Below are 25,398 nucleotides of genomic sequence, written 5' to 3' on the forward strand. Positions count from 1 at the left end.
ATCTGTAGGGGCATCATTATGCAATGAAAAACCATTTGACAGCATGTATTAAAGGAGTAGATCACCCAAAGAATTACTTATTTGTTTATCAATTACACACCCCATGAAGCCTTGAATTCATGGAGATGTTTTTGTCGCATTCCTGAGCCAACAATTTCATGACCGGCGGAAAGAAGCTGGTAATCAAATTATTGGCTTAGGAATGCGACAAAAAACAAAAAATCTCCATGAATTCAAGGCTTCACGGGGTCGTGTAATAATTGATAGAACATATGAAAGTATTTTTTTGGGGGGGTGAACTACTCATTTTAAACAAGCCATTACATTTCACAGACTGTAGAGGGCGCAAGGGTGCAGAACAGCTCGAGCAGCAGCAAAGCATCATGGGCCAGTGCGATGACGGACAGTGCGACGCCATGATTTTGATACTGGTGCTCGCACAGAAAATGGACGCTTTGGGGAAGTTTTCCTAACGTTTTTTGCTTGCTTCTACTTTTTTTCCGTATGTTTTGCTGCAATAGTTGACTCCGTAATCATTGGCACACGTCTCACTCTCGTGTGTGTGTCCGGGAGACTGACGCGTTCACTGGGGGAAAGTCAAAGCGAAGCCCGCCGAAGGTACCGTTAGCGCTCCAAGCTGCTACGCTAAGCTAGCAGCTATGCTAAGCTAGCTAGCCTGGCGGTCCCACCGTCGTGTAACATCATAAGGTAGCTAAGCTAAGCTAAGCTAACCCGTCCGGTCCCAACAACGCAACCCAAGAGACCGAGGCACTGGACCGGGGTGGGCTGCTACACCTAGAGGTATGAAACCATGTTATTTATACCACACTCCACCTTGGAAGGGGGAAAAACTGATATCCGCTTAAGAGACGACGTTTATAATAGCAGATCTACAAGCGCACAAGGCGTTGCGAGATTGTAGCTCGGCTATTTTAAACGGCGGCGACGACGGAGCACAAGTCGGGCCTACTGCGTCACTCTGAACAGTTTAGGCCCGGCAGACAGACAGACACCACCGAATGAATATACTGTACATTCATATACATCTTTAATTCATGTTTACATCAGAATAATCAGATAAATAGTCCTCTGAGCAAAGCAACGCGTCCAGGCCTGGATGTCAGGGCTCTGTTCACCGTGTACGGTCTTCACAGAGAATAATATGGCTATTACCGTTTATTACTCATCGGCTAGATTCGGCTTATGTGTTATTAAATCGTTGTTAATCACAGCAGTGATTGTAATTCCAAGGGCTCCCGTTTGATATGCGATAGGGCATATCAAATGAATAGCCCCCATTTGATACAATGTTTGGGAATCCAATATACACCGTAAAATCCTCAGTTTTTATTTAACTGTGGGTTTTCAAATGTAACCAAAATGGACCCTTAAGGTCAACAAATGGACCCAGAAGGTCAATTTTGTTAAATTTCTACACAAGAAAGTTGTTGGTTCCTAAATATTTAGCTGGGAACCGGCTGCCCTCAAAGACCACTGGGGGTCCTGAACCCCACTTTGAGAAAGTGCTTTACAATAGCGGTTCTTCTCAAACTTTTTCATGTCAAGGACCCTTCAAATTGATGCTGTTTGTACATATTTGACCACAGACCCCCATGTGAGAAGGTTTTGTGCCAGGGACCCCCAGAAGAGAAGATTCATGTAAAAAAAATATATATACATTTTATTTTTTCAATAATATGCAGGTGCACAAGCTCGCAGAGCGAAGTGATACGCTGTGAGCTATTTTTGGATAGCCCACATAAGAATGGATAAAGTGGTTTAAATTATTGTGATGCTGTTTTAACTACTTTTGCTGGGGACCCACTGGAACCCCCCCAGGGTCCCCTGGGGGTCCCAGGACCTCGCCTTGAGAACCACTGGTTTACAGCTTATCATTTGCCGGACACTATTTGCATTACGTATGTGTTGACATCATGGGCTGTTATACTAAAAGTCTTCTCTCATTACAGGTATGGCCCGGATGTGATTTGGAAGGTACTGGGTGATGGCAGAAGGGATTGACATAGGCGAAATGCCCTCCTTTGACCCGACTCCAAGTTCTGATGCAAAAAAGAGACCCAATTCATCTGATGGCAGTGAGTGTTTGTTATATATTTATGTGCTGCTCACACAAAGTAATTTGTGATGGCCCGTTTTAGATGATATTTTAACTTTTATTGATCTAGCTGTAACATAGGGAGGACAATTTAATGTCACATTCCATATAAACCCCCATGTTAAATTAACCGCGTATATTATTGCTCAATATAAGCTAACTATTCAATGCACTGTTCTAGCTGTGCAGTATGTGTCAGGACATCATTGTGACCCCACGGGGTCAGTTTAACCTCAAATAGATGTTTTATCATGACTTGAACATTGCAGAGATTGAATAAGATGGGCTCTCTTTAACATTTTCAGTTCCAACTGTGCCTTTCGGCTTAATCAGTTTTAAGTGATTTTTGTCTTATGGATTTCTGCTCAAAGAACGTTGGTAAATGATAAGTTTCTGTAATTTTCACTGGAATAAAAAAATGTCACAGTATAAATCTGCAAGCTACTGCCTTTATATGAGAAATTGGTTTGGTTTAACTGTAGTACATCAATGTAAATCACAATCTATCTACCAATGAGGACATCTATGGGAAAATGCTCTAGTTTAGGAGCTAGTCTTATACTAGATACAGCTGTTAGGGACAGTGCTTCACAACCATCCTAACTATTACTTGTATCTTCTTTATCACAGGAGACGAGCCCATGAGGAAAATGCCAGTATCAAAATTTGGTTCCAGACCGCGGTTTGAGCCTGTGCACTTTGTCAGCGGTGGTAGCAGCGGCGGATCTGCTACTGATGAGAAGGAGAACGATAAGGAGCGCAGGAGGAGCGAGTCATACGGTGCGAGGCCGTGGGACTCACAACACTCCACCTACAGCAGCAGTCGAGCTCAGGGTTCCTGCTCAAGACCTGCTTTTGACAGAGTGCCGTCATACAGTTCTGGTTCTGACTCAGCCTCCTGGCGATCCAATAGTGATAGAGACAGGGATAGAGACAGAGACATACCCTCAGGTAGCGCGAGTGGCTTGGGCTACGGAGGCCGAGGATCCACGTCAAACTATATGGCAAAAACGCAGCAGGACTATACAGCCAGATATGATGCCCACAGTTCTCGGAATACAGATGGCTATTCTCAGCCCAGCAGACATGACGGTTATGGAGGAGCGAATAGATCAGGTGGTTGGGATGCAGGACGTCAAGGCTTAGGCTTTGGTCATCAGGAACGGCCTTCCTCGAGCAGGCCATTCAGCAGAGTCTACAACAGCCCTGGAAGGAGCAGTCCCACCACACAGTCAGGGTTGGCATCAGCCTCTCATCAGCCCCTCGCCATAGCTCAATCAACAATGGAGGAGAAGCAAAGGCTAGTAACCAGTGTGGCGTCTGCATTAGCTATTTCTTTTAGAGACCCCATGTTCATGACTGGAACTGACTCGCCAAACTACAACTTCATGTTAAGCCGTAGCATCCAGGCCTGTAAAACCAACCCAGAGTACATTTATGTCAACCTCAAAGATATTCCTCATGCTGACTTGCCGAAGAACAGAAAAGTACCAACAGATGGCTATGCCTGTGAACTGAGATGTCAGTGTGTATATCTAGCAACTGGATACTCGGGCAGCAAAAATGGGGCCAGGGACCGTGCCTCTGAGCAGGCTGTTAAACTCTTCCTGAAACCAGTTGAGGTGCGTGTCGTGCAGCGCAGATTTAGATCATCAATCGTCACTGACATTGTGGTATGCCAAATGCATTGCCCTACACCACCCTTTTTACCTGCTCTCCGAAACCCAGAAGATAAGCCGACACCCAGCTCAAAAGGCCAGTATGAGCCGGACAAACGGAAGCACTGGACAGAGTTCGTGGTTGTAGACAATGCCCACGATGCCATCTGCATACTAAACAACTCTGCTGCCTTTAATCGCATGAAGATTGACTACAAATTTGACCCTGTCGCCAACAGCAGCTTTTGGCTGTGTAGCGTTTACTTGCAGGATGAACTGGTGGCACAAGCAAGGGGCACTAAGAAGAGCTCAAAACATGCTGCAGCTGAAGAGGCAGTGAGGAAACTTCGTATGAACCAGGCAGAAAGGCAACAGCGGGAGCTACAGCAGGAGCAGCAGCAACAACAACAGCAGCAGCAGCAACAGCAGCAGTCACAGTATTCCAGAGGAAATTATCAATCAGATGCCCCTAGTGGACGCTTTGGACAGCAGGGTGTCAGGAAGAAACACTTGAGTGAGTTGGTTATCCTTGAAAACTCAAATAATGCCATCTGCATCATTAATGATACAGCTCAGTTTAACAAAGTCGCTGCTGATTACAAGTTCACTGTTCTACCTGACCATCGCTGGAGGTGTGAGGTTTACCTGGAGGGCCAGTATGTAGCTGCAGGCATTGGGCCCAAGAAAACGGTGAAACACATTGCAGCAATGGAGGCCTTGGCCACCTTGCGACAAACACAGGCTGTGGTGAAATCGAACCTCAGGAAGGAGGGCCATGGCGACGCTATATCCCGTCATCAGATCCTGGCTCGCTCTGGTGAAGCGGCCATAAAGCAGGAGATAAAGGAGGACAACATTGGAAACCAACTGCTCCGCAAAATGGGTTGGAAAGGTGGTGGTTTAGGTCGCGATGGGGATGGCATTTCTGAGCCCATTAAGGTCAAGGAGCAGTTCTCCAGAGAAGGACTGGGTATGGACATGGACAAATCTGGACAAAACCTCAGCAAGCGTGATATTGAGGACATCATCCGTAATTATGCCAGTTCAGAACGCCAGGATGATCTACGCTTCTCCACTGACCTCAACAATGATGAGCGCAAGCAGATCCATCAGATATCTCAAAAGTATGGCCTGCGAAGCAAGTCATATGGACAAGGCAGGCAACGTTTCCTTATTGTCAGTCGCAAAGTACACAAAGACCAACTCATTGGCCAGCTGTTGCAGGAAGGACAAGTGGGACGATATGAGCTGGTGAAACCTCAGGCATCTCACTGATTTGCATGCATAGCCCGAAATGGTCACAGACTTGGACTTAAGAACACAAATAACCCACACGTTTAACAGTAAAGCGTATACTTTGTTGTGAAAACTGTACAACGCATCAATAGGTATTTTTTAGCAAACACCTCACCAATGATTTCGGCATTCCTTTGCCATTAAATATAGTTAGTATATTTAGCTGCAACAGGGGCTTTGGGGTAAATGCATTATTTTTGTTGTCTTGTTTTGTCTCTTTGCCATTCCACAAGTCATGTATTTGGTTCACTTTTGCACAAGTTTGTGTAGAGTGCTTTGTGATGCCAGGTCCTGATGCTTCAATTGTATCTTGATAAAAAAAAAAAATTGGGAAGGGGAAGAAAAAATAATGTTACCAAAATATGGCGGTTTTCTAACCAGTGTTTTCTTGCTATAAAAGGAACCCAGCAGAATATAGTTTTCAGTATTTGTGGGTTCTTTGCCTCATGTGAACATTGTTGAACTTGACGTTAGACAATGTTCAAAGACGAGGTAGGCAGTAACATTAACTGTAGCTATCAGCTCATACCTGTTTCTCTGTATCGATACATCTATTTGCCGCAATACCACTTGCAGTGTTTATTCTTAAACGTCATTCAACGCTGCCACCATCAGTTGGAAAAACAAATTTCACAGGGGAAATGTGTAAGCTGTGATCTTGCTCAATGTCAGATGTATTTGTTTCCGTGGATACAGTTGAATTGTCTGCTCGTTTTCACAGCTGTAATAACTGAATAAATTAAAACTGATAACTTCATGGGCTGAAATTGGACTATGATTTTTAATCTGTAATGTACTGAGACATCAAAGGCAGACGTATGTATATTTATTTTATTTACAATAAGAAAATGTACATTTTGTTACATGGGTTACCAGTGCAAAGTTTATGTTGAAAACGGTGCCTTGGAAAATGGGACACTACATTTTAGCAGACATGTTCAAACCGTATAATCAGCTAATCTGTCATAATAGCTGATATGTAGATTTGAAAGTAGCATTACAAGGTTTACAGAATCCATGAAAATAAGTTTCTGCATGAAGCAAAATGCATATGCCATTGCCTGGAAAAGGCACATGACGTCTTTCTATCAAACATGGACCTGTATGCATTCTGGGTGAATGTTAAAGAGACATCCACATTCTACATTTCAGAGTCCAAGGCATGTCTCGTAAATGCAGACTAGATACAATGATCAGTATTCTAATCTGATGTACCCAAAAAGGCAATGATTGACAGCATGTTTAGAGGGACGCATGTCCATGCCACGTAAAATTTCTCTTATTGACCATACCCTCTCAAAGGCATTTAATGGGGGGTAGGGGGGGTAACAAACCAACCCATAGAAAAACACCCTTGACTACTAGACTGTAAATCTGCAGTCTGGATCCACACGGCAAACCACACAGCAACCACGTCTAATCGTTAATTACCATAATCATCCAAACACTTAAAATAAACAGATACAAAAGTGACAACTGTCAGGCTAAACTTTTGTTAAAAGTGGAGGGAGGTGCTGGGGCATGTAGCAAGTAACCCAGATATAACAAGGTACATTTACTTGAACAAACATATGCTATTGCCCAACAACAGCATTCTGTAGGAGGGAATGCCACAACACAAGAGCATACAAACTTAGCAACAGCTAGGGGACAGACAAATATACTTATGAATTTAAAGGATGTGTCATATTTCTTGTGAGATTTTTTTTTTCTTTTTCTTGATCTGTGGTTCCTTTTGATTTGGGATTGGGCATTGTTCATAATTTGAACGATCACATGGACATGGGTCAACAGTCACGCCAACTCTGTTCGACAATAGCAGAAACCCTCTTCTCATATTCCCGCTTGTTCTCCTGGTACAGCTGGGCTGCCTGGCTGTTGGCTGGGCTGTTGGGATTTGGCTCATCCAGTAAAGACTGGTTATAGAACACAGAAAGAACAGGAGTGAGGGTGGAAGAATTTTATTATGATGTTCATAACTTACATGAATATGAGGGTTTGCATGATATAGCAGGTGAGACGGGTGATCAGTCAGTAATACTTTAACAAAGACAATACAATATTATGCCGTCATTCAAAACAATCCACCCTTCTATTCACTACAACACCATACACACACTAATTCGGCATTTGTCCAAACTATAGTTATCAATCTACAAATATACTGTATGTCTGCTGTTAATCTTGTCGATGACGATATACCTGTATTGAAGTTAAGATAGAGGAGACATCATATGTTGGACTCCAACGATTCTGAAGAATGTCTAAGCATATACTGCCATCTGCGTAAACTGCAGAGGGAGTTAGAGGGTAAAAAAACAAGTTAAATCTTCAGATGAAATCAATTGCATTTGAAATGTCTCTTATTCTATTAATAATAGAATGCCCCCAGCAAGCAATTACTTACCATTTGGATGAAACATTTTGGAGACAAAACGCACTGTCGGAGGTTTATTTGGATATTCTTCTGTAAATTCAATGGTGAGTTTAAAAGTTCCTGCAGGGAAAAGAAAACAATATTAAGTATAAAAAATAATAGCAGAACAATAGCATGCTCAATTGCACAATTTGTGTTTTTCTCTCTCACACACACAAATGCGTGCTTGTGTGTGTATTATATATACAGTATATATATATGAATGCATGTACTATATGTTACAGTACAAGTGAGAAAAACGGAACGAGTGCCAGGTCCCTTTGAGGCCGGGCCCCTGAGTCTAAGGATAAAGGGATTTGGAACATAAAGAAGACTAACCATCTTCAAAAGGTGTTCCCTCCGGTCTAGAAGAGAAGAGACAAGACTTGAGTGAATACATTTGAAAGGCTTAATTCTTAAAATGAGTTTTCATATCACAAATGAAAAGCTCATACTTAAATTGCACTGTAACAGACATCAACTATATAATAAAAAAACATCAACTATAGCTTTTTTTTTTAAAGATATTTTTACGCCTTTATTGATAGGACAGTAGGCTGACAGGAAATGGGGAGAGAGATGGGGGGAGACACACAGCAAAGGTCGCCGGGATCGGGAGTCGAACCCGCGACACGCTGTCAAGCTGGATCACCAGCGCATGTGGTACACGCCTGTACAATGAACAATGAAGAAAAATTATAAAATATTACCCGCACACTGCCACAAAATAACTTCAAGCAACCAATCAAGCAACCTGAGGAAAGTCTTTCTTTAGTGACCGTAACGTTCGTAATAAAGTTTGCTCTTGTACTCTGCAGGTTGGGCAGTGTGCAGGTAATTTTTTTTATTTTTTCTCATTGTTCATTGTATGCCTTTCCTATGCACCTGTCAAGAGACTTTTAATCTAGGTGTGTGAAAGCGTTTAAAAAAATAATGGTGCATACATATTATTTGTCTACCTATTTAATCATTCATTGCCACTTACCCAAAAATGACAGCATTCCATACCATGATATTATTTTCTGATGGAGCACCACTTACTCCAGCTGGAGGATCTTCTTGCAGCCTAACAAAATACAGTAAATAGAATTTAGATGAAAAGAGGCAATTCAATTACTGTTTTACCAGGTGTAATTATTAGGCTCAAAGGAGGCAAAAAAAATCCATCACTATTACAGTACAACAAAACTAATTTTGTTGTGTAGTTCTAGAGGTGGGGGTTAATCTGTCCACATATGAACGTTGGTCAACTCTTGTAACCGTATATTCAACTAACCAAGATTACAAACTAGGGTTCCAAGTATGCAGAACTTTTAATAAAATGTACACCTGACACTTTACACATAAAGGGGTTGTTCTTCAGTGGTTCACACATACACGTTACCTTCCACATGAGACCTTTTTCCACCACATGCAATAACATGTCAACATCCAATATCGGCTCAAAACAGGACATTTTGAATATATATAGTAACATTAAATCAAAGGCTAAGATACATATGAACAACAATGGTTTTGATGATTCATTATGATGTAACCCCTTTCAAGTCTGTGGAGAGTGCAGTTAAAGGACGACTTCACCACTTTTCAACATGTCTTCATATAATAGGTCCTCACTAATGCTCATGATAAAATTATACAATTTTTTTCTACTTGGTCTGTGTCTCATAGGAGGGCTGTGGACAGTCCAGAAACCCGTCTACCAATGACATCATCGTTAGGCATGATTTTTTTTTCCAAAAAGATTTCAATTTTTTAATTCAGATTTTTATTAAGGCGAAAACAATGGGATCTATTATTGCATTGCAACTTTCCAGGAATACAATGCCTGCAGTTTCTATTAGCTTGGATTCCCCATCGATGATGTCACTGGTAGACGGGTTTCTGAACTGTCTACAGCCCTCCTCTAAGACACAGACTGATTAGAAAGAAATTGTACCATTTTATCATGAGCATTAGTGAGGACCTATTATATGAAGATATGTTGAAAAGTGGTGAAGTCGTCCTTTAAGAGAACATCTCACTGTCTAATGTTCATGGAGCAGCGGTTCTCAACCTTTTCAGGCCATGACCCCCCAAAATAATCATATTTGAACTAGGGACCCCCCACTGTGGAATGTAGGAGTTGCGGCATTAAATTTAGTTTGACTTGGTTCCACAGATACATATTGTATAAATAGCAGATCTTCGAGTTCACAACGAGCTTGTAGATCGGCTATTTTCCACAATATTTACCTCTTTTTAATGTCATTCGAAAATTTGGCCAATGTATGACCATTTTTTTATAGTATAGTTTGATGATTACTTTTGATGCAGTAATGGTCTTTCCTTTCAGGTCTTAAAAGTCCTTAAAATGTAACTTCATTGTCATCTGGGGAGTGTGGGGACCGCCAGGTTTGAGGGGGTCCCCACCCACAGGTTGAGAACCACTGCAATAGAGCCACCTAACTAGAAATGTAAGATGTTCTAAGTACATCAAGTACATTCATGATGGGACAGTGCAGATCAGCGAGAGAAACCGTGTCTCATTTACGTCAAATAGAACAGATCGACAAGCTAAACATTACAGCTTGTCGATCTGTTCTTTTTGACAAGCTAAATTAAGCAATTAACCATCACAAATTACATGAAAGTGTGTGCTATGAATGCATATTATGATGAAGTTAACGTCATTGCCCTCCAGTCCTGGCTAACGTTAGCTTCTTAGCTATCGTCGTTCCTTCTCTTTGACAGAAGTAAATATAACATAACATATTGTACAACTACATTTTATTATTTTATAATATTTGATACCAAAAAAAACACCGACAAAGTTAGAATCGATGTTATTCTGTGCTTGTTGTCCATATACTACTTTACGCAGAATACACTGTCGGCTAGAAGCATACATATACATGTATATACACTCATACTTCGTCGTACGTCGGTGTCGCGCGTGAAAAACAGCCGATCTACAAGCTCACAACGCGTAACGCACGCGACGCCTGGTGACCTTGTAGATCGGCTGTGATCGGTGCGCGACACCGCCGTACGACGGAGTACGCCGTCATTTAAAAGATAGCGAGCTAGCATAATGGTCGCTAGCGTTAGCTTAGCTCTCTCTCTCTCTCTCCCTTGTTTTTTTTTTAATGTGCTTACCGTTTAAAATCTCTCATTAAACGTCTTCTGGCCGGGGTTGACATTCTAATTGACGTAGAGGTAAGAAGGTTTCAGCATAAATGTGTGGGTGTGGGGTTTGAGAAAATGTGTTTTGTTGTTATTTAGTAAAATGGAGTGCTAACCCAGCTAACCTGGCTAATGGTTGCTTGCTAGTTTGTCATATATTTGGCTGCTACCTCCACTGGTCTCAAGCAATAGGCAGCGTTGCCAGGTTTAGTCTGAGAAATAAGCAACCAAGACTAGGAAAACAAGCCCAAAAGAAGCGACCAAGGCCACATGAGCACTTTTGAACGATACGTTGTGTGAGCTTGTAGATCTACTATTTTCAAAAAAAATCTTGCAATAAAATGTGGAATATATTGATTTGTTTTGGGAAACATTGTAATAAATGCTCCTGGCCTAGTAATAAAAGCGGTGGCCTAGTGGTTAGAGGGGCGGCCTTGATACCGGAAGGTCCCTAGTTCGATTCCCCAATTCATCACATCAATCATGAATCACCGCTGAATAGCCCTTGAGCAAGGCTTCCATGCAGGGTCCGGCTGGAAACAAGCTTCGTGCTTAGTCCGACACCCTGGGTAAACAACAAACTTTGCTTTGCTTTGCTTTGCCTGGGCACAAAACATTTTCATGAACATATTTGAGAACCATTGATTTAAATAATAAAACATTTTTAAAGCAAGCCTAAATAAGCAAGTACACTTTAGAAACAGAAAAACGCAACCCACAACTACCATTTTTTACAGAAAAATAAGCCCAACGTCCCTTATAATAAGCGGACATGGCAACACTAGTGATAGGACGATACCACTACGGGTGGTGGTGGGGAAGGAGGGGGGGCGATTTCAACACCGACCAGCCCTCACATTTAGACATTAGTATATGCACATTTACTAACGTAACAATACAGCATAGGCAAACATAGAAACATATTATTATGTTTTTATTTTTGTATTTTACTTTTTGACTGCTTATATTCCAGAATAAAATGTACGTACACTGTAGACCCCTGTTTTTAAAACGTGTATCATTCCAGTGAAACATTGCGTCATAAGTAACTTTAGCACTCATATTGACCGGGTCCCCCTGTTATAAATGATTAAAATTGCCTTCTTCTCCCCCTTTTCTCTGTATCATTATAATGACTTGGCTGTACATTTACTCAAGTACTGTACTTTTGAGGTACTTTTACTTTACTGGAGTATTTCCAATTTTCAGTACTTTTACTTCTACTCCACGACATCTCAGAGCCAAATATTGTACTTTTATTCCACTGCAATTATTTCTTTGGAAACTTGAGTTACGAGTTACTTGCTAGTAACTAGTGGTTACTTACTCACATTACCCACTTAAGGCATTTGAAAATAGCCGATCTACAAGCTCACAATGCCATGCATCGCGACTTATTGTGAGCTTGTAGATCTGCTATTTTCTAAACATTTTCATACATTTGAAAACTTGTGAAATTGGACATTCTGCATAATGAGTAGAGTACTTTAACTTTTGTACATTAAGTAGCCTATATTTTGATACCACACCAATACTTTTGTACTTTTACTCAAGTCAATTTCGAATTCCGGACTTTTACTTGTAACAGAATATTTCTACATTGCAGTATTGATACTTTTACTTAAGTAAAACATGTGAGTACTTTTTACACCACTGGTTATTCAGTGAGAAGTCGTATTATTGTGGGGCACAGCACAGGAAGAGTGTTTATTCTGTAACTTGTGCAACCATACCACATAACCACTAGATGGCGGTATGGCATTAAACATCGTACATCATAGACAAATGTTACTGCTGAATACAATGTTTACGCATAGTTATTATGTTATACTCATTGCATATATTGGATGTTTTTGGGAAATCTAATTGTATCTAATTATGTATAAATAAAGACAAGAATAACATCATGATTATGATTTGAATATTATATAGTATTAAGTCACCCATTGGCTTTATTCCCATATGGTCTAGCGGTTAGGATTCCTGGTTTTCACCCAGGCGGCCCGGGTTCGACTCCCGGTATGGGAACACACGTTTTATGCCATGTACTCAAAGTCAAACCAGGGATGAACTAATATAATTCTGTGATGTCGGAGATATTATCAACATGTCATGGTACTGGCTTTTAATTGATTGATTGAATACTTTATTAACAGTTTGCAAAAAAGCACAGAAAGTAAAGTTCAATACAAAAGGATGCTAAAAGGATCAAACCCAAGAAAGCACTATTGGCATGTGATAAAATATGTATTTAATAAAAAATGTAAACTGTGTCATTTAGCTAATTAATTATAACAACCCCACACAACCACCAAATATACTACTACTATGTATGGCATGCCCACGGCACTCGGCGGTTCGATCCCAATCCAGAGAATGTAGACCCCGCCCGGCGGGCAGAGAGCAGAGACGGCCACACACTTTCGCTTTCGCCGAGCATACCACGGCTCCACTGCCGGGAATCCCACTTGGATAAATATGTGGGAAAGCCTACAGTCTATATGGGAAAGGCCCGGTGACGCGAGGTTACTTCGATGAAAGTGTGAACAACAGGTGGTCTATCTTAAATGTAATTTGTGGTGGCCCTACTTTGGGCAAAATAAAAAAAATATATAAATATAAATTTAAAAAAACATAGAATAGCCTAATATGCATCTCGAGAATAGTATAGATATACAAGCACTAAGCGCATCACTTTTTTTTGCAATGCAATGCATTAGGAGGGAGCTTTTATATCGGGCTATTTTCGCTGTGGAACACCATCGTACGGTACGACGAAGATGTAGCCTACGAGATAGGGCTTGATGGGTGTTTTTTAACTGTCAACAGATTTACCTGTGTCATTAATATGAAGTCATGTTAAGTCAGATACTACTACTTGTCCTGACTTTTCTCTGGTCTCGCCTCCTAGTTCCAGTGAAACCCTTGGGCTGGCCAATCATTTGTCAGGGAAAATGTGACTGACTAGGAATTCCCCATGCATCAGCTCCGATCAGGAGAGCCTCTTTCTTTGGTGCTTCGACCAGGTGGGCGTGATTTTGAGGCATAGTTTTTGGGTTAGGTTTTTAGGCATATAACCACGCCCACCTGGGCGAAGCACCCAGGAAAGAGGGAGTCCCTTCACCGTTCAGCTCTTCTCACTGCTGCTTGGGGAAAAGAAAGCAGTGTTGCCAGAGTTTACGAGAGAAACAAGCAACCAGGGTCTATGCCCTATGCAAACAAGCCCAAAAGGAGCGACTATAATAGAATAGGCCACACGAGCACTTTGTTAAACTGACTTAATACATTGTCTATTCGAAAATAGCTGACTTACAAGCTCACAAGCTTGTAGATCTGCTATTTTCAAAATAAAAGTCTTGGGGAAAAAAGTGAAAACATTTTGAGTATTTTGTCTGGTATGTTTCTAAATTATGTCTAAACATATCTAAATATGTTTAGATGGGGGGCGTGGGCGGGTTCTTGACATGAACATGTTTGAGAACCACTGGTTTAAACGACATTTGGAAACATTTAAGGTTAAGGCCAAATAAGCAACTACTACACTTTAAGGCGCAACAACAAGCCCCAAAAACCTCAACGCACCAATATTTACAAGCAACTTTACAGAAAAACAAGCCCAAGGTCGCTTATGATAAGCAGACATGGCAACGCTGAAAGAAAGTGCAACCAATTCTGTCAGACAACAAACATGAAAAGTGGAGGACAGCAGCAGCCCGGGACACTAGGGTTTTCACCAAGATGTACACGTCTTGAATAAAGAAGGATCGGAGGATTTAATTACCAATCCATCACTGTATATCAGCAGCTGCTACAATGCCGACGGGTTTTGTTGTCAGGACGGCAGTTTGCATTTATTAAAGCAAGTTATTATTATATTAATATATAATAGTGATCATCATTAAGGTAAGTCCACAGAGTTTACCTTTGCTTTTATATAATTGGCAATCAACATCGTGCGGTTCGGGGGTGTTGAGCTTAACCACTTAAACCAGTGGTTTTCAACCTTTTTCATGCCAAGGACCCCTAAATTGATATACATTTGGCCGCGGACCCCCCATCTGAAAATGTTTTGTGCCAGGGACTCCCAGAAGCAAAGATTTTAGTTAAAAATGTTCGCTTGAAAAAAAATATATACATATAAATTCAAAGATCACACATTTTCAAGATTTTTCAAAAATAGCAGATCTACAAGCTCATAGCACGGTACTCGGTGCCGCGCTATGAGCTTGTATATCTGCTATTTTTGAATAGCCAAAGCTAAGTGGATAAAATGATTGTGACATTTTGCTGGGGACCCCCTGGTGCCCCCCTCAAGGACCACTGGTGGTCCCCGGACGACTGGTTGACAACCACTGACTTTAAACCCTCTGCATCCGTATTGTGGGGAAAGCTTTCGTAGAAAATAGCAGATCGACAATGCGTGGTGTTGTGGGCTTGTCGATCTGCTATTTTCAGTGAAAGCTTTCCCCACAATATCAGAAAACAGAACATACACTAGTGGCCTATTTATTGAGCCCTGAGGGACTCTGGTTACCCAAATGGGGTTTAAGTGGTTAAATATAATTTCTTGCCCACAGGCTTTTTAAAGATGTCTGGTAATTAGGCTACTGGTTGACGAGTTTGAATTGCATTTGAAGATTCGTCTATGTATTGTTGTGCGTATTTGAAACCAAAGTTGCTGCTGACTTGCCACAGCTGACTTGACAAAGCAGAACCTCTGATGTGAGACGCACTGGTTCTGCTACCATCTCACCACGGATGGCATGTGACAGGCGAGGGTGTGTGTGTGTGTGTGTGTGTGTGTGTGTGTGTGTGTGTGTGTGTGTGTGTGTGTGTGTGTGTGTGTGTGTGTGTGTGTGTGCCAGTTGGTGGTGGAAAAAGTACTCAATTGTCTTACTTAAGTAAAAGTATTAATACGGCAAGTAAAAGTCCAGAATTCAACATTTACTTGAGTAAAGGTATAAACATGCACTTAAAGTACCAAAAGTAGAAAGTAGACATTATGCAGAATGACCCATTTCACAAGTTTTTTTTAATGTATAAAATGGCAAATAGCAGATCTACAAGCTCACACACTATGTAATAATAATCATAATCTACAAAGTAACTAAAGTTTTCAAATAATTGTAGTGGAGTAAAAGTATAATATTTGCCTCTGAAATGTAATGGAATAGAATACTCCAGTAAAGTAAAAAATACCAAGTACAGTACTTGAGTAAATATACTGAGTTACTTTACTCCACTGTGTGTGTGTGTGTGTGTGTGTGTGTGTGTGTGTGTGTGTGTGTGTGTGTGTGTGCGTGTGCGTGTGCGTGTGCGTGTGCGTGTGTGTGTGTGCGCGCCCGCATGCGCGTGTGCATGCGTGTTCTATCATTGTTCAGTGTGTGTTCTTTCTTTTACAATGAATGGGACAGTCTAGTGTTGAAGGTCTTTTAGATTCTTAGCCTATAGATTTATTAATATTCTTGTGTGATTAATACATTGCAGAACCCTGTCTATATATTGTCATGAACGTCCAGTGTGGTGGTTAATTAACTTTGTCTATAAGCTGAACTCTTTCTGGGGATATGGTTAAATGTTGGTCATATTTCAAACTAGGGTCCACTCCACTGCTCGGAGTAGGTATAATCTTCACCGGTATTTGGATTTGGAAGTGAAGGCTCAAAAAAGTATTCTGTGACTGTGAGTCCTTGGGTGACACTGAGAGAAAACACAGATTAGAGGTTTGGTTTTGTGTTTCTTGCTTTGGGAGCTTGTTCATGTTCACAAATGCTGACTGAAACTGTTACATCACAGGAATAAGGAATCAAACCTTTTTTTTCTTTTTCTTTGGGGCATATACATGGCTACTGTACAAAATAGTCTTTCCTCAAAATAGTTCATCAACCCACCCCACCCCCAGGGCTTGTCTAAATGTTTCCCAGATGTTTACATTTTTGTGTTAAGATGCTTGTATCATGGGACATACAAACAGAACCTCATTGGTCAACTGCAGTCACTATTCTTCAGGGAAATGGAGGAATGGGGGAACGAGATAGGAAGAGTCAGGGGCCTTGTACTGTACATGGTAGAGACAGGACCAGCTGTACCATTACCAACCAACCCTTTACAACTCCCAACAGCCAGCCACCCTATCCCATCCCATCGCAGATAATTGAAAATTTCAGTTGACTGAAACCAATTATCCACAATAAGAGCTTCTAAATATAATCTGGTATGTCGCAAGAATGGACTCGTACTCTATAAACATCCCCTCATGTTTCTGATTGAATACACGTCTTTCCTCTCCTTCCATCAAGCTCTATCTTAATATAGAGTTGGTGTGTTGGTGTAGTTGGTAGCATTGGCTGTAAACAAGGATGTGCGTGACCCACCAATGTAAAAGGAGCAATTGGATTTTCCCTAGCATTCATTTAAATCAATCAATATAGTTAGCTATAGCTGCACAATAATTCACAAAACCTCTGTCTGAGGCAACATCTGACAGATTGACTGCTGTACTATGCAAGAGCCTTATAATCTAGCCTACCTGGTTAAATTAAGCACTTTCAACCTGGCATCCCTAATCAGGGCATGTCACTCATTGCATGCGAAACCTTTAAAAAAATGTCCTGCTCAATGAAATTTCAAGCTCAATTTCAAACAAGCAATTTAAAAGGTTACAAAGGGTAGCGATTAGACATGTTGTAAACTTGTAGATTGGATATTTTTGTCTTTTTTTGCCATTTGTTATACAACAAAATATAATAGGGCTTAGGCGGTTAATGACTAAGTTGTGTAAGCATAAAGGGGTATGTGTTTCTGACACCATGTGCTCTCATTTACCAAGATACCGCAGACCCAGGATGTCACTGTTGAAGTACAACTGTCATCTGCTTACTAGATCTTGCTCGATCATCATGTTTTCTCTATCTATTCCTATTCATATCCTATCTTGTCTACATTATGTATAAGAAGTAGAACATGTGGTGTCAAACTAATAATAATAATACTAATACATTACATTAACACACTTATATTTGACACAATTGCTACATTGCAAGAAGAGAAATGTTTTTTAAAAGATTAAAAAATAAATAATAATAAAAGCAATGAAATTAATACAATTCAGATCAACGGTCAGAGACCCCCCTCCCCAACTATAAACAGCTATTAAAAAGTTCAAGTTTTCTTCAACTGCCTCACACTTGCTTACAGATGTGTAATTCAAGTGAATGAAGTCACCACCTGTAATAGAGGATGGCTTTTAGAGGATTCTATTAGCAATATTAGCCAATCAATAACATTGTGGATTGGTCTTTCCCACCTCTGTAGTGTTACTGTCTTTGCCCAAATGACAAGCAACAGTGATGTAATGTTTGCTACTGTTAGCTAGTTTAGCCTACCGGTTATCAACATTGTTTTTGTGTGTGAGTGTGTAGGCCATGTAAGATAATGTCAACCATTTAACTATTACTGTAGCTAGTGAGAAACCTAATGCCTAAAATGCCTCAAATTGAAATGAATAATTGTGCAAATTGTGTAATTAGGTTAGCTTACACTGCAACGAACCATTGACTGTAGATAAGTAAGTCTACTGAGTCTCATACAACATGATGACACATCCTTCACAAAGAAAGAAGTTTGGATTATATTGTCCCTCTGTCTATAAAACATTGTGTATCTTTTTATTAGGAGAAAGAAGTGCAAACGCTCTACCGGCAGGACAGAGACAGGTGGTGCAACAAGCCCACAGGTGAGGTTGTAATTTTGGACATTTGGGGGCACATTCAAATAGTAGGCTACGTTATTTCAATGAACAATTAAGTTAGCCTATACATTGTCTCTCAATCATCAATGTATTATTTAAAACTAAACGTTTAAATGAATGGAGATCAAAATGAATTCCAGAAGGACAGTGGAATTGTTACTTTTTGTAATAAGCTATGTTATTGTTTGAGATAGGGGGGCTATGTCATTATAGCAATGCTCGCCAAACAAAGGGAGCAGAGCTTATATATGTTTTTGATGTATCATATTGATAAAAGGTGCATGGAGAAGCAATGCCTCCAGCTACCACCAGCAGGACAGAGACAGGAAATGATGCAACAGGCCCACAGGTGAGTCTAATCATTGGAATTGACAGTGCACTTTTGCTCTATCATTGTTTAATTATGGTTTTGCTGTGTAGCCGGATCAGTCTGTTTATGTATACTTGTTGGTACTATAATGTATATGGACATTGTATCAATCAGTGAGAGACATAGACATGTCTTTGGGTCCTTTATTGGAAGCGAGGACAGAGGAGGAGGATGCTGTTTTGAAGATAACGTGTTGTTTAATTGAGTTTGTTTTATACTTGTTGTTGACTGCAGAGAAATGTAGTAGGTTGTAGCGAGCGATATCATAATTTTCTTAGTTGTGTATGTGCACATGTGTGCATGCATGCCGGCACACGGTCACCACATACTGTACAATGTTCCTGCATGTAGCAACATTGGTAGTATTTAGGACCACGTAAAAAGAAATCAGTCCCCAGTCCCCACCAATATTTAAACCAAGCCTATGCTCATGCTTGAGCCACGAAAGCAACTTTTTTTATGGAGTGGACTGAAAATGGTTCAGCATATGGTTGCAGTCAATTGGTTGTGTTCTTGGGCACACTGGGAACAGAAGCCTCTGTGGTAGAGGCTAATGAAATTCCTGGTCGTTATCGTGTGACAGTGATGTCACCGTCAGCAGCCCGAGCAGCTGAGGAGTGTGACGGCCAGAGACAATGGAGAGCTGTACTGCGCTGTGATCCATTTATTGTCGAGGGCTCCTATCAATGTCCAGACCTCAGAGCTGAGGCTCTTCTTACGTCGTCTAGGCTCTGCCCGTCTGCCTTAATGGGCTTCTGGATATTGATTTGACTGCATAAAGAGAAGAAGGACTGAGCTTTTACGCCGGTTAGGAAGCACCCCTAGAGCCTCACAATGGACCAATAGCGCTCACGGTGGCCTTGCAAGAGACAGGTGAGGGACTGCACTGTGCATGTCAGGTAGTTTCTAGAAACAAGCTATCATCTCTGGTCTGCAACGTGGAGTTCTTGAGGTTTCAGAATAGGATTTGAAGTTGATTCATCATGGATATAAAGTGGAGTATGTGTTTAAAATTGTGGCCTTTTGGTTTGGCAAATTGCCAAACCCATAATGTGAAATGCCTAAATGTCATCATCCATTTGCCAGCTGTGAAACAATAGGTGTGTGCCTTACTTCAGTGAACTAACAAGAGCTGCTCATAAGGCCACTACCTCTAGACACACCGGTTCCATTCTTGTTTATGTGTACATTAGTGTAATTTGGCACCTTACAAATAACCACAAGATGGCAATGTTCATACTGTATGTGTTGATAAACAATCATATGGCTGGCTGAAATGCCACATGACTTGCTTAAATGAAAGAATAGACATGTAAAGACAGAAAAGAAACAAAACTGCTGTACTTCCCATTTTGAGAAACCGACCTCTCCATGATCGCCTGTCTCTTTTGAAAGACTGTGGGAGGAACTGCCATTGTGTAAAGTTCCTTAATTTCTCGCAGCCATTTCACCATCCCTGGCCCTGAGTTTCGTGTCCTCAGATATCTTCTATCACTAGGCAGCAGTACTAGACCTTGTACTGCATTGGATGTGACGTCAGAAAGAAAGGAGAGACAAGGGAAATTCCACCTGTAACCTCACCCCGCCTACATGCTGCCTATTACAATGTGGAGCATGTGACTGGAACATGCCATCTAGCCTTAGTTTGTCTCATCAATCTGCATTGTGTAGTGTGATGATGTAAACCAGACTTACTGTCACTTGTCAGAGTAATGTTATGTGTAAGCTGTCCAGTGATGATGGCTTACTTTGTGTTCTTCAGAAGTGATCATAAGACACAAACCCAACGGTATCTCGAGCAACCTGTACTGAAAGGTTGTTTTTGCTTCTAGTGATGTCATTGTGGTAGCAGATGCTATTGCTGAGAATTTAGTCACACTGTACAAAGTAACCCAGTTTCAATAGTTGAGTTGGCTTACAGCTAATGATGGGATGAATAAAAAAAATATTTTGTCCACCTCTTTGGCATTTTAGCATTCGAAAACAAATGACTCTTTATATCTGATGATTCATTATTTTTACGGTTGACTTGGGATGGTAATGCTCTTGTCAAAAAGCATATTAACAGCACAGCAACTTACAAAAATAAACAAGTGCTCCTGTTTGTACTTTGGTGTGGCAGTTAATGTTTAGTGGAGGGTTTTGACCTAATGTTGGTTCTATATAGGCTACAATAAGCTGTGCGGGAAGTGATTGTGCCACTTTTAATGTTAATTTTACATGCAAATATCTGTAATCACAACTCAATATGTCAAATTTGTTAATGTCTTAATAACAGTCACTGTAGCTGCTGTAGTGCTTTTTTCCTGGGGTCGATGCTTGAGTGACAAGCTGTCCCTCCCTCGGGCCTCTGGATTTTTGAATTATTAAACTACTGTGCGTACAGCCAATGGGTATTATGTTGACAATATGCTTTCAAGGCCTTGTGGCAGTTTGACAATGGGCTTGAGAAAACTAGGTCTGGTAGCTGCAAAATTGCTTTGCACCAGACTTGCTCTTATCCTTCCATCTGTTGTTATATTATAGCTAGATGTAAATCTAAACATTGAATAGCTGCACAGCAACACAGGCTGAATGTGACTGTCTCTGCTATCTGTCTAATATGCCAGCATTTCTTCCAAGACCTAGACCTCAATGTGACATCAGCCGCTCCCGGCTTATCTTATCAAAAACTATTTGGTTTATGCCATCATAAAATGCAGTTTTACAGTATGCTGCATTTTGGTTAAATTGTACGGTATCACCCAGTACTGGCCCACATACTCGAGACACATTTAATGCTCTGGAAGTGATTTAAGTAATCATGATTTCCTTTTGTTTCACCATGTGCGCAAAGTTTGGGCCGCATATACGCCTCAGTTATGTCAGTTTGACCTGAATGGCACATTGGTTGCCTTCATCCTGTGGTCAGTGAATCACTTTATGTGTAGGGGGTGGGGGGCTTAGGTGAAGCCGTTGTGAATAGATTGCAGCGTCTGCACAGTTGTACACCTCCACACTACTTTGTTGGCTCCGCATCACTGTCGTCATGCTCAGTCAGGGCTATGAGTCATGTTAGGTCAGGGAGGTCATTGTCTGACTCTGTAGAAGTCCGTGTTTTCACAGTGCCTCTGGTTGACTAAAGCTCTCTCAAGACTCACCGTCTGGCCTGGCAGTAATGGAAGCGTAGTTATCAAGCCAATCAGAAGGGGTTATTTCATGATCATCGCAGCAAGAGTACGTTTTTCAATGTAAGCACGTGTACTTGACTGCTAGCCTAACACTTTCATTACTACGCATGCATCACAGGGACGTTTTTGAGTGTTTTCTCTTAACTCTTTGTCCATCTCAGAGGGGCTAATTAAAAGTATTAGCTGCCCTTTCCTGTGCCTCAATCCTTGCTTCCCATGAGGTACACATCTATGCTGCTAGCTGTCCTCTGACGGCCTGTTATGAGGGCTTCCCTGTGTTCCCAGCAACTGTGAGCAGCCATCAGCTGACCTCCAAACTATATAAATAGCTCTCTGTCCTCCAAAGGCTACCATATCTCAAGTCCTCAAGGTTTAGATTTCTCTTTCTCGTCTTTTGTTAGGCGCCTTAGATTGAATCAAAACTGAATGATCTGAATTCTCTTTTTTTTAAATGGAATCCTTTTTGTAGCTTTTCTGGTACACATTTGTAGCACATGCCTAGATAAAGTGTCAGATGATTCACATTGAATCGGGGTAAACAAAGTCAGAAATGCCTTACACAAACCTACTTCCAGTCCAGACTACATGGCTATAGACAAAGTTAAACTTTGACCTATATTATTATTCTGGCCGAGATAACACTCGGCTATGAGTAGATCTTGTGATTTAATGACTCTTGTTATGCTTTATTTATGCAAGTGTGATCTGTACCCATACTATTGACTCACTGAAACACACGCATTGGTTGACTTGAGGACACTTCATCTTATTTTCTCTGTGACATCCAGTGAACACTGATTATGATGTTTTCATAATAAGTACCCTGGTTTAATTTAGGATTGATGAGTGTTACAATAACATCATGCACCATGGTGTCTCTCCTTTTGATCGGATCAATATCACAAAGACCTGAAGCACGCCGGCTTCTGAATACTAAATGCTGCACTCTGCCTTTTAACCACCTACACAATTTACATTTTCAATGAATTTTGTTATAGTGCCATATCAGACAAGTTGTCTCAAGACACTTTACATAATAGAGTCCCAACATTTCCTCCCTCAGCAAGCGTTTGGCGACGGTGGCAAGGGAAAAACTCCTCTTTAATGGGAAGAAACCTTGAGCAGAACCAGGCTTGAGGGTAGGCGGCCATCTGCCTCGACATTGTTTCGGGGGAGAGGGAGAGAGACACAGAGAGAGAGGGAGGGGCGAGAGAGACACAAAGATGAACAGCAACAACAATAATAACAGCAACAACAACAACAATAGTAACTACTACAATGACAACAATGACAATAATAGCAGCTATAATAACAGTCTGCAGTCATATTCCATGCATTGACTGGGGTGGCTCAAGTGGGGCACTGACTTATGCAGGGGTGGAATTAAAGTATGAGCATGTGCACGCCGCACCCACAGATGCACATGTGCGTGTGTGTGTGTGCACATGCGTCGGAATAGCATTAATTACCATTTTTGTCTCCTCCCATATATATATACTTTAATTACTAACATTACAGTGTCTTACATTCCTGTGTCTAACATTTAATTTTAAAGATGAATAAACCTACCAATGGCAACACAATAGAGTGGCATCATACAAATGTAATATTTGGGTGCGTTCGTAAATGAGACCCTCGGAAAACCAGGCTTTTAAATTTTCACACAGTAGTCAGTGTGCGTTCGCAGAGTGTATTTTTTCAAATCCAAAAAGTGTGTGCCAACCTTTGATAGGCAGCCGGGGGGCCCGCAGTCACAATCCATGGGAGCCTGACTGTGAAATGAGAAAGCACAAAAAGAGGACCCCGAAAGTTGAGGTAGTGACTTGCATTGAAAGGACATGGATGTATACAATGATAGTAACATGCATTGATAGTGCATTGATCGGACATGAACACACAGATGGAGAGGGAGAGGAGAAGAGAGGGTGCATGTAGGAGATGGAATGGAGGAGGGGATGGAGAGGGAGAGGGAGGAGAGAGGGCTTTTAAGCCCTAAAGCCCTATATACTAAATTGTACGCTGAATAGCGAAAATAGACGATCTACAAGCTCACAACGTATCACTCAGGCGTATTGAGATTATACAGTAGATGGCCTATTTTAGCTATTTCTGAAAGTTTTGAGACTTTTGAAAGCTTTAGAAAACTTTTTGACCGTATTTTATTCACCCTATTACAACATGTCCAAAACAGGAACACCAGGTTGAAAGTGGTTTATGGGGGGCAGACTAGAAAAATGTTTTTGTTTGTGGTTTTCCGTGCTTTGGCTTGTCTCTGCTTTGTAGCACTAGAACACAAGCACTGGCAGCCTTTATTTTTAGGCTGCAGAGGAAAGGTGTGTCCCTCCAGTTTAGTCAGCTGGGGTCACATGGTTCCACTCTGCTCACAAACATCAGGGCTGTTTTGCTGTAGCCAATACACCATTCTGGGGATAAGACATGCGCTATTTGAGACAAGCCTTTTGTTTTCACTGTGGTCTGGGTTTCATTTTACCCCAGTGACATGTCTTGAAGCAACCACACTTAAAAAGTCCTGTATTTTTATTGCTTTTCCCCTGAGACTGGATTGGAATTGTTGTGTGGACATTATGGATTAAATCCAGATGATTTGTTTCCCATATTGAGAATGAGTGCTTGATTGCAGTAATTTCAAATTTGTATGAAAGAAGAATAAGTGTAAACAGGCTTAAAGCTTCGATCCACACTAGAAAATTTGTTGTGTCAAAACTCACGTGCCATTCTTAGGAGGGCTTCTTTCCTAAGAACATACCAAAAGCTGTAGTTTGTGATGTAATCAAGCAAAATACATTGGCAAGCTTTGTTATTTGATGTGGAGTGAGTGCAGTGAGGGATTTTCCAGGGAAATATATGAATGGACTGTCCCACTTAATTATTGTGTGTATTAGTTCTAACAAACCTTTCCAGTCATTGTCAATGTAACACAACTACAGAAATGCTTCTGTATCGCTATCCAGATCCAGGAAACAACATTTGTAAACGATTTAGGGTGTACTTTCCATTCATTGTCTTGTATCATAAGCCCCCATATAGCCTAATAATTACACAGTATGTCTAATTGAAACATAAAAAAGGCTGTTTATTGATTCAACAATTTTAGAATACAAAACTAGCAGTGGTAAAGTTCCTGCCCAGTACCACCACGGAGGTTGTGGGTTCGAATCCACCATGGTGCATTCGGCTTTGTCGAGTGTCTACAGTCTACACTACACGAACACAATTGGGGCAAATTGGCCGGGTGGGGAGAGCGATAATTGTCACTGCACGTAATCATACAGGCTGGGGTGGCACCTGTCAGCAGGGAGTGTTGGGTGGGAGGAGTAGGACGAAGGCTGTACGTCCTCCCGGTGGGGGTTCCTCACTGGTAGGTGAGTCAGTAGGATACAATAAAGAAATATGTGTGGGGAGGAATAAATTGGCATAACAACTAAATTGGGGGGGA

General features: G+C 41.1%; 3 protein-coding genes across 5 annotated transcripts in view; 2 read left to right on the forward strand and 1 right to left on the reverse strand.

The window, feature by feature from the left end:
• The first annotated feature begins 407 nt into the window (after window positions 1-407).
• nkrf (NFKB repressing factor) lies at window positions 408-5,827 on the forward strand. Its single transcript, XM_084041583.1, has 3 exons — window positions 408-801; window positions 1,971-2,096; window positions 2,747-5,827. Exons 2-3 carry the CDS (start codon window positions 2,006-2,008, stop codon window positions 5,047-5,049), a joined length of 2,394 nt encoding a protein of 797 aa, XP_083897709.1. The 5' UTR covers window positions 408-801; window positions 1,971-2,005; the 3' UTR covers window positions 5,050-5,827.
• Window positions 5,828-5,887: 60 nt separating this feature from the next.
• ube2a (ubiquitin-conjugating enzyme E2A (RAD6 homolog)) lies at window positions 5,888-10,821 on the reverse strand. Its single transcript, XM_084041603.1, has 6 exons — window positions 10,625-10,821; window positions 8,472-8,552; window positions 7,826-7,851; window positions 7,478-7,567; window positions 7,273-7,361; window positions 5,888-6,986 (listed from the first exon to the last, which is right to left on the reverse strand). The coding sequence occupies exons 1-6, from the start codon at window positions 10,666-10,668 to the stop codon at window positions 6,858-6,860; spliced, it is 459 nt and encodes a 152-aa protein (XP_083897729.1). The 5' UTR covers window positions 10,669-10,821; the 3' UTR covers window positions 5,888-6,857.
• A 3,536-nt stretch (window positions 10,822-14,357) lies between these two features.
• elf1 (E74-like ETS transcription factor 1) overlaps window positions 14,358-25,398 on the forward strand; it is a 53,884-nt gene continuing 42,843 nt past the window's right edge. For 2 of the 3 annotated variants that reach the window (XM_084041470.1, XM_084041469.1), the window contains exons 1-3: window positions 14,358-14,554; window positions 18,326-18,386; window positions 18,679-18,750. The gene's annotated coding sequence lies outside the window, so the exon portion shown is untranslated. The remainder of the gene's footprint in view (window positions 14,555-18,325; window positions 18,387-18,678; window positions 18,751-25,398) is intronic. The other variant, XM_084041471.1, reaches the window with a different exon arrangement.

This window comes from Gymnoscopelus microlampas, assembly GCF_963454915.1.
Source record: "Gymnoscopelus microlampas genome assembly, chromosome: 18".
Classification (NCBI taxonomy): Eukaryota; Metazoa; Chordata; class Actinopteri; order Myctophiformes; family Myctophidae; genus Gymnoscopelus; species Gymnoscopelus microlampas.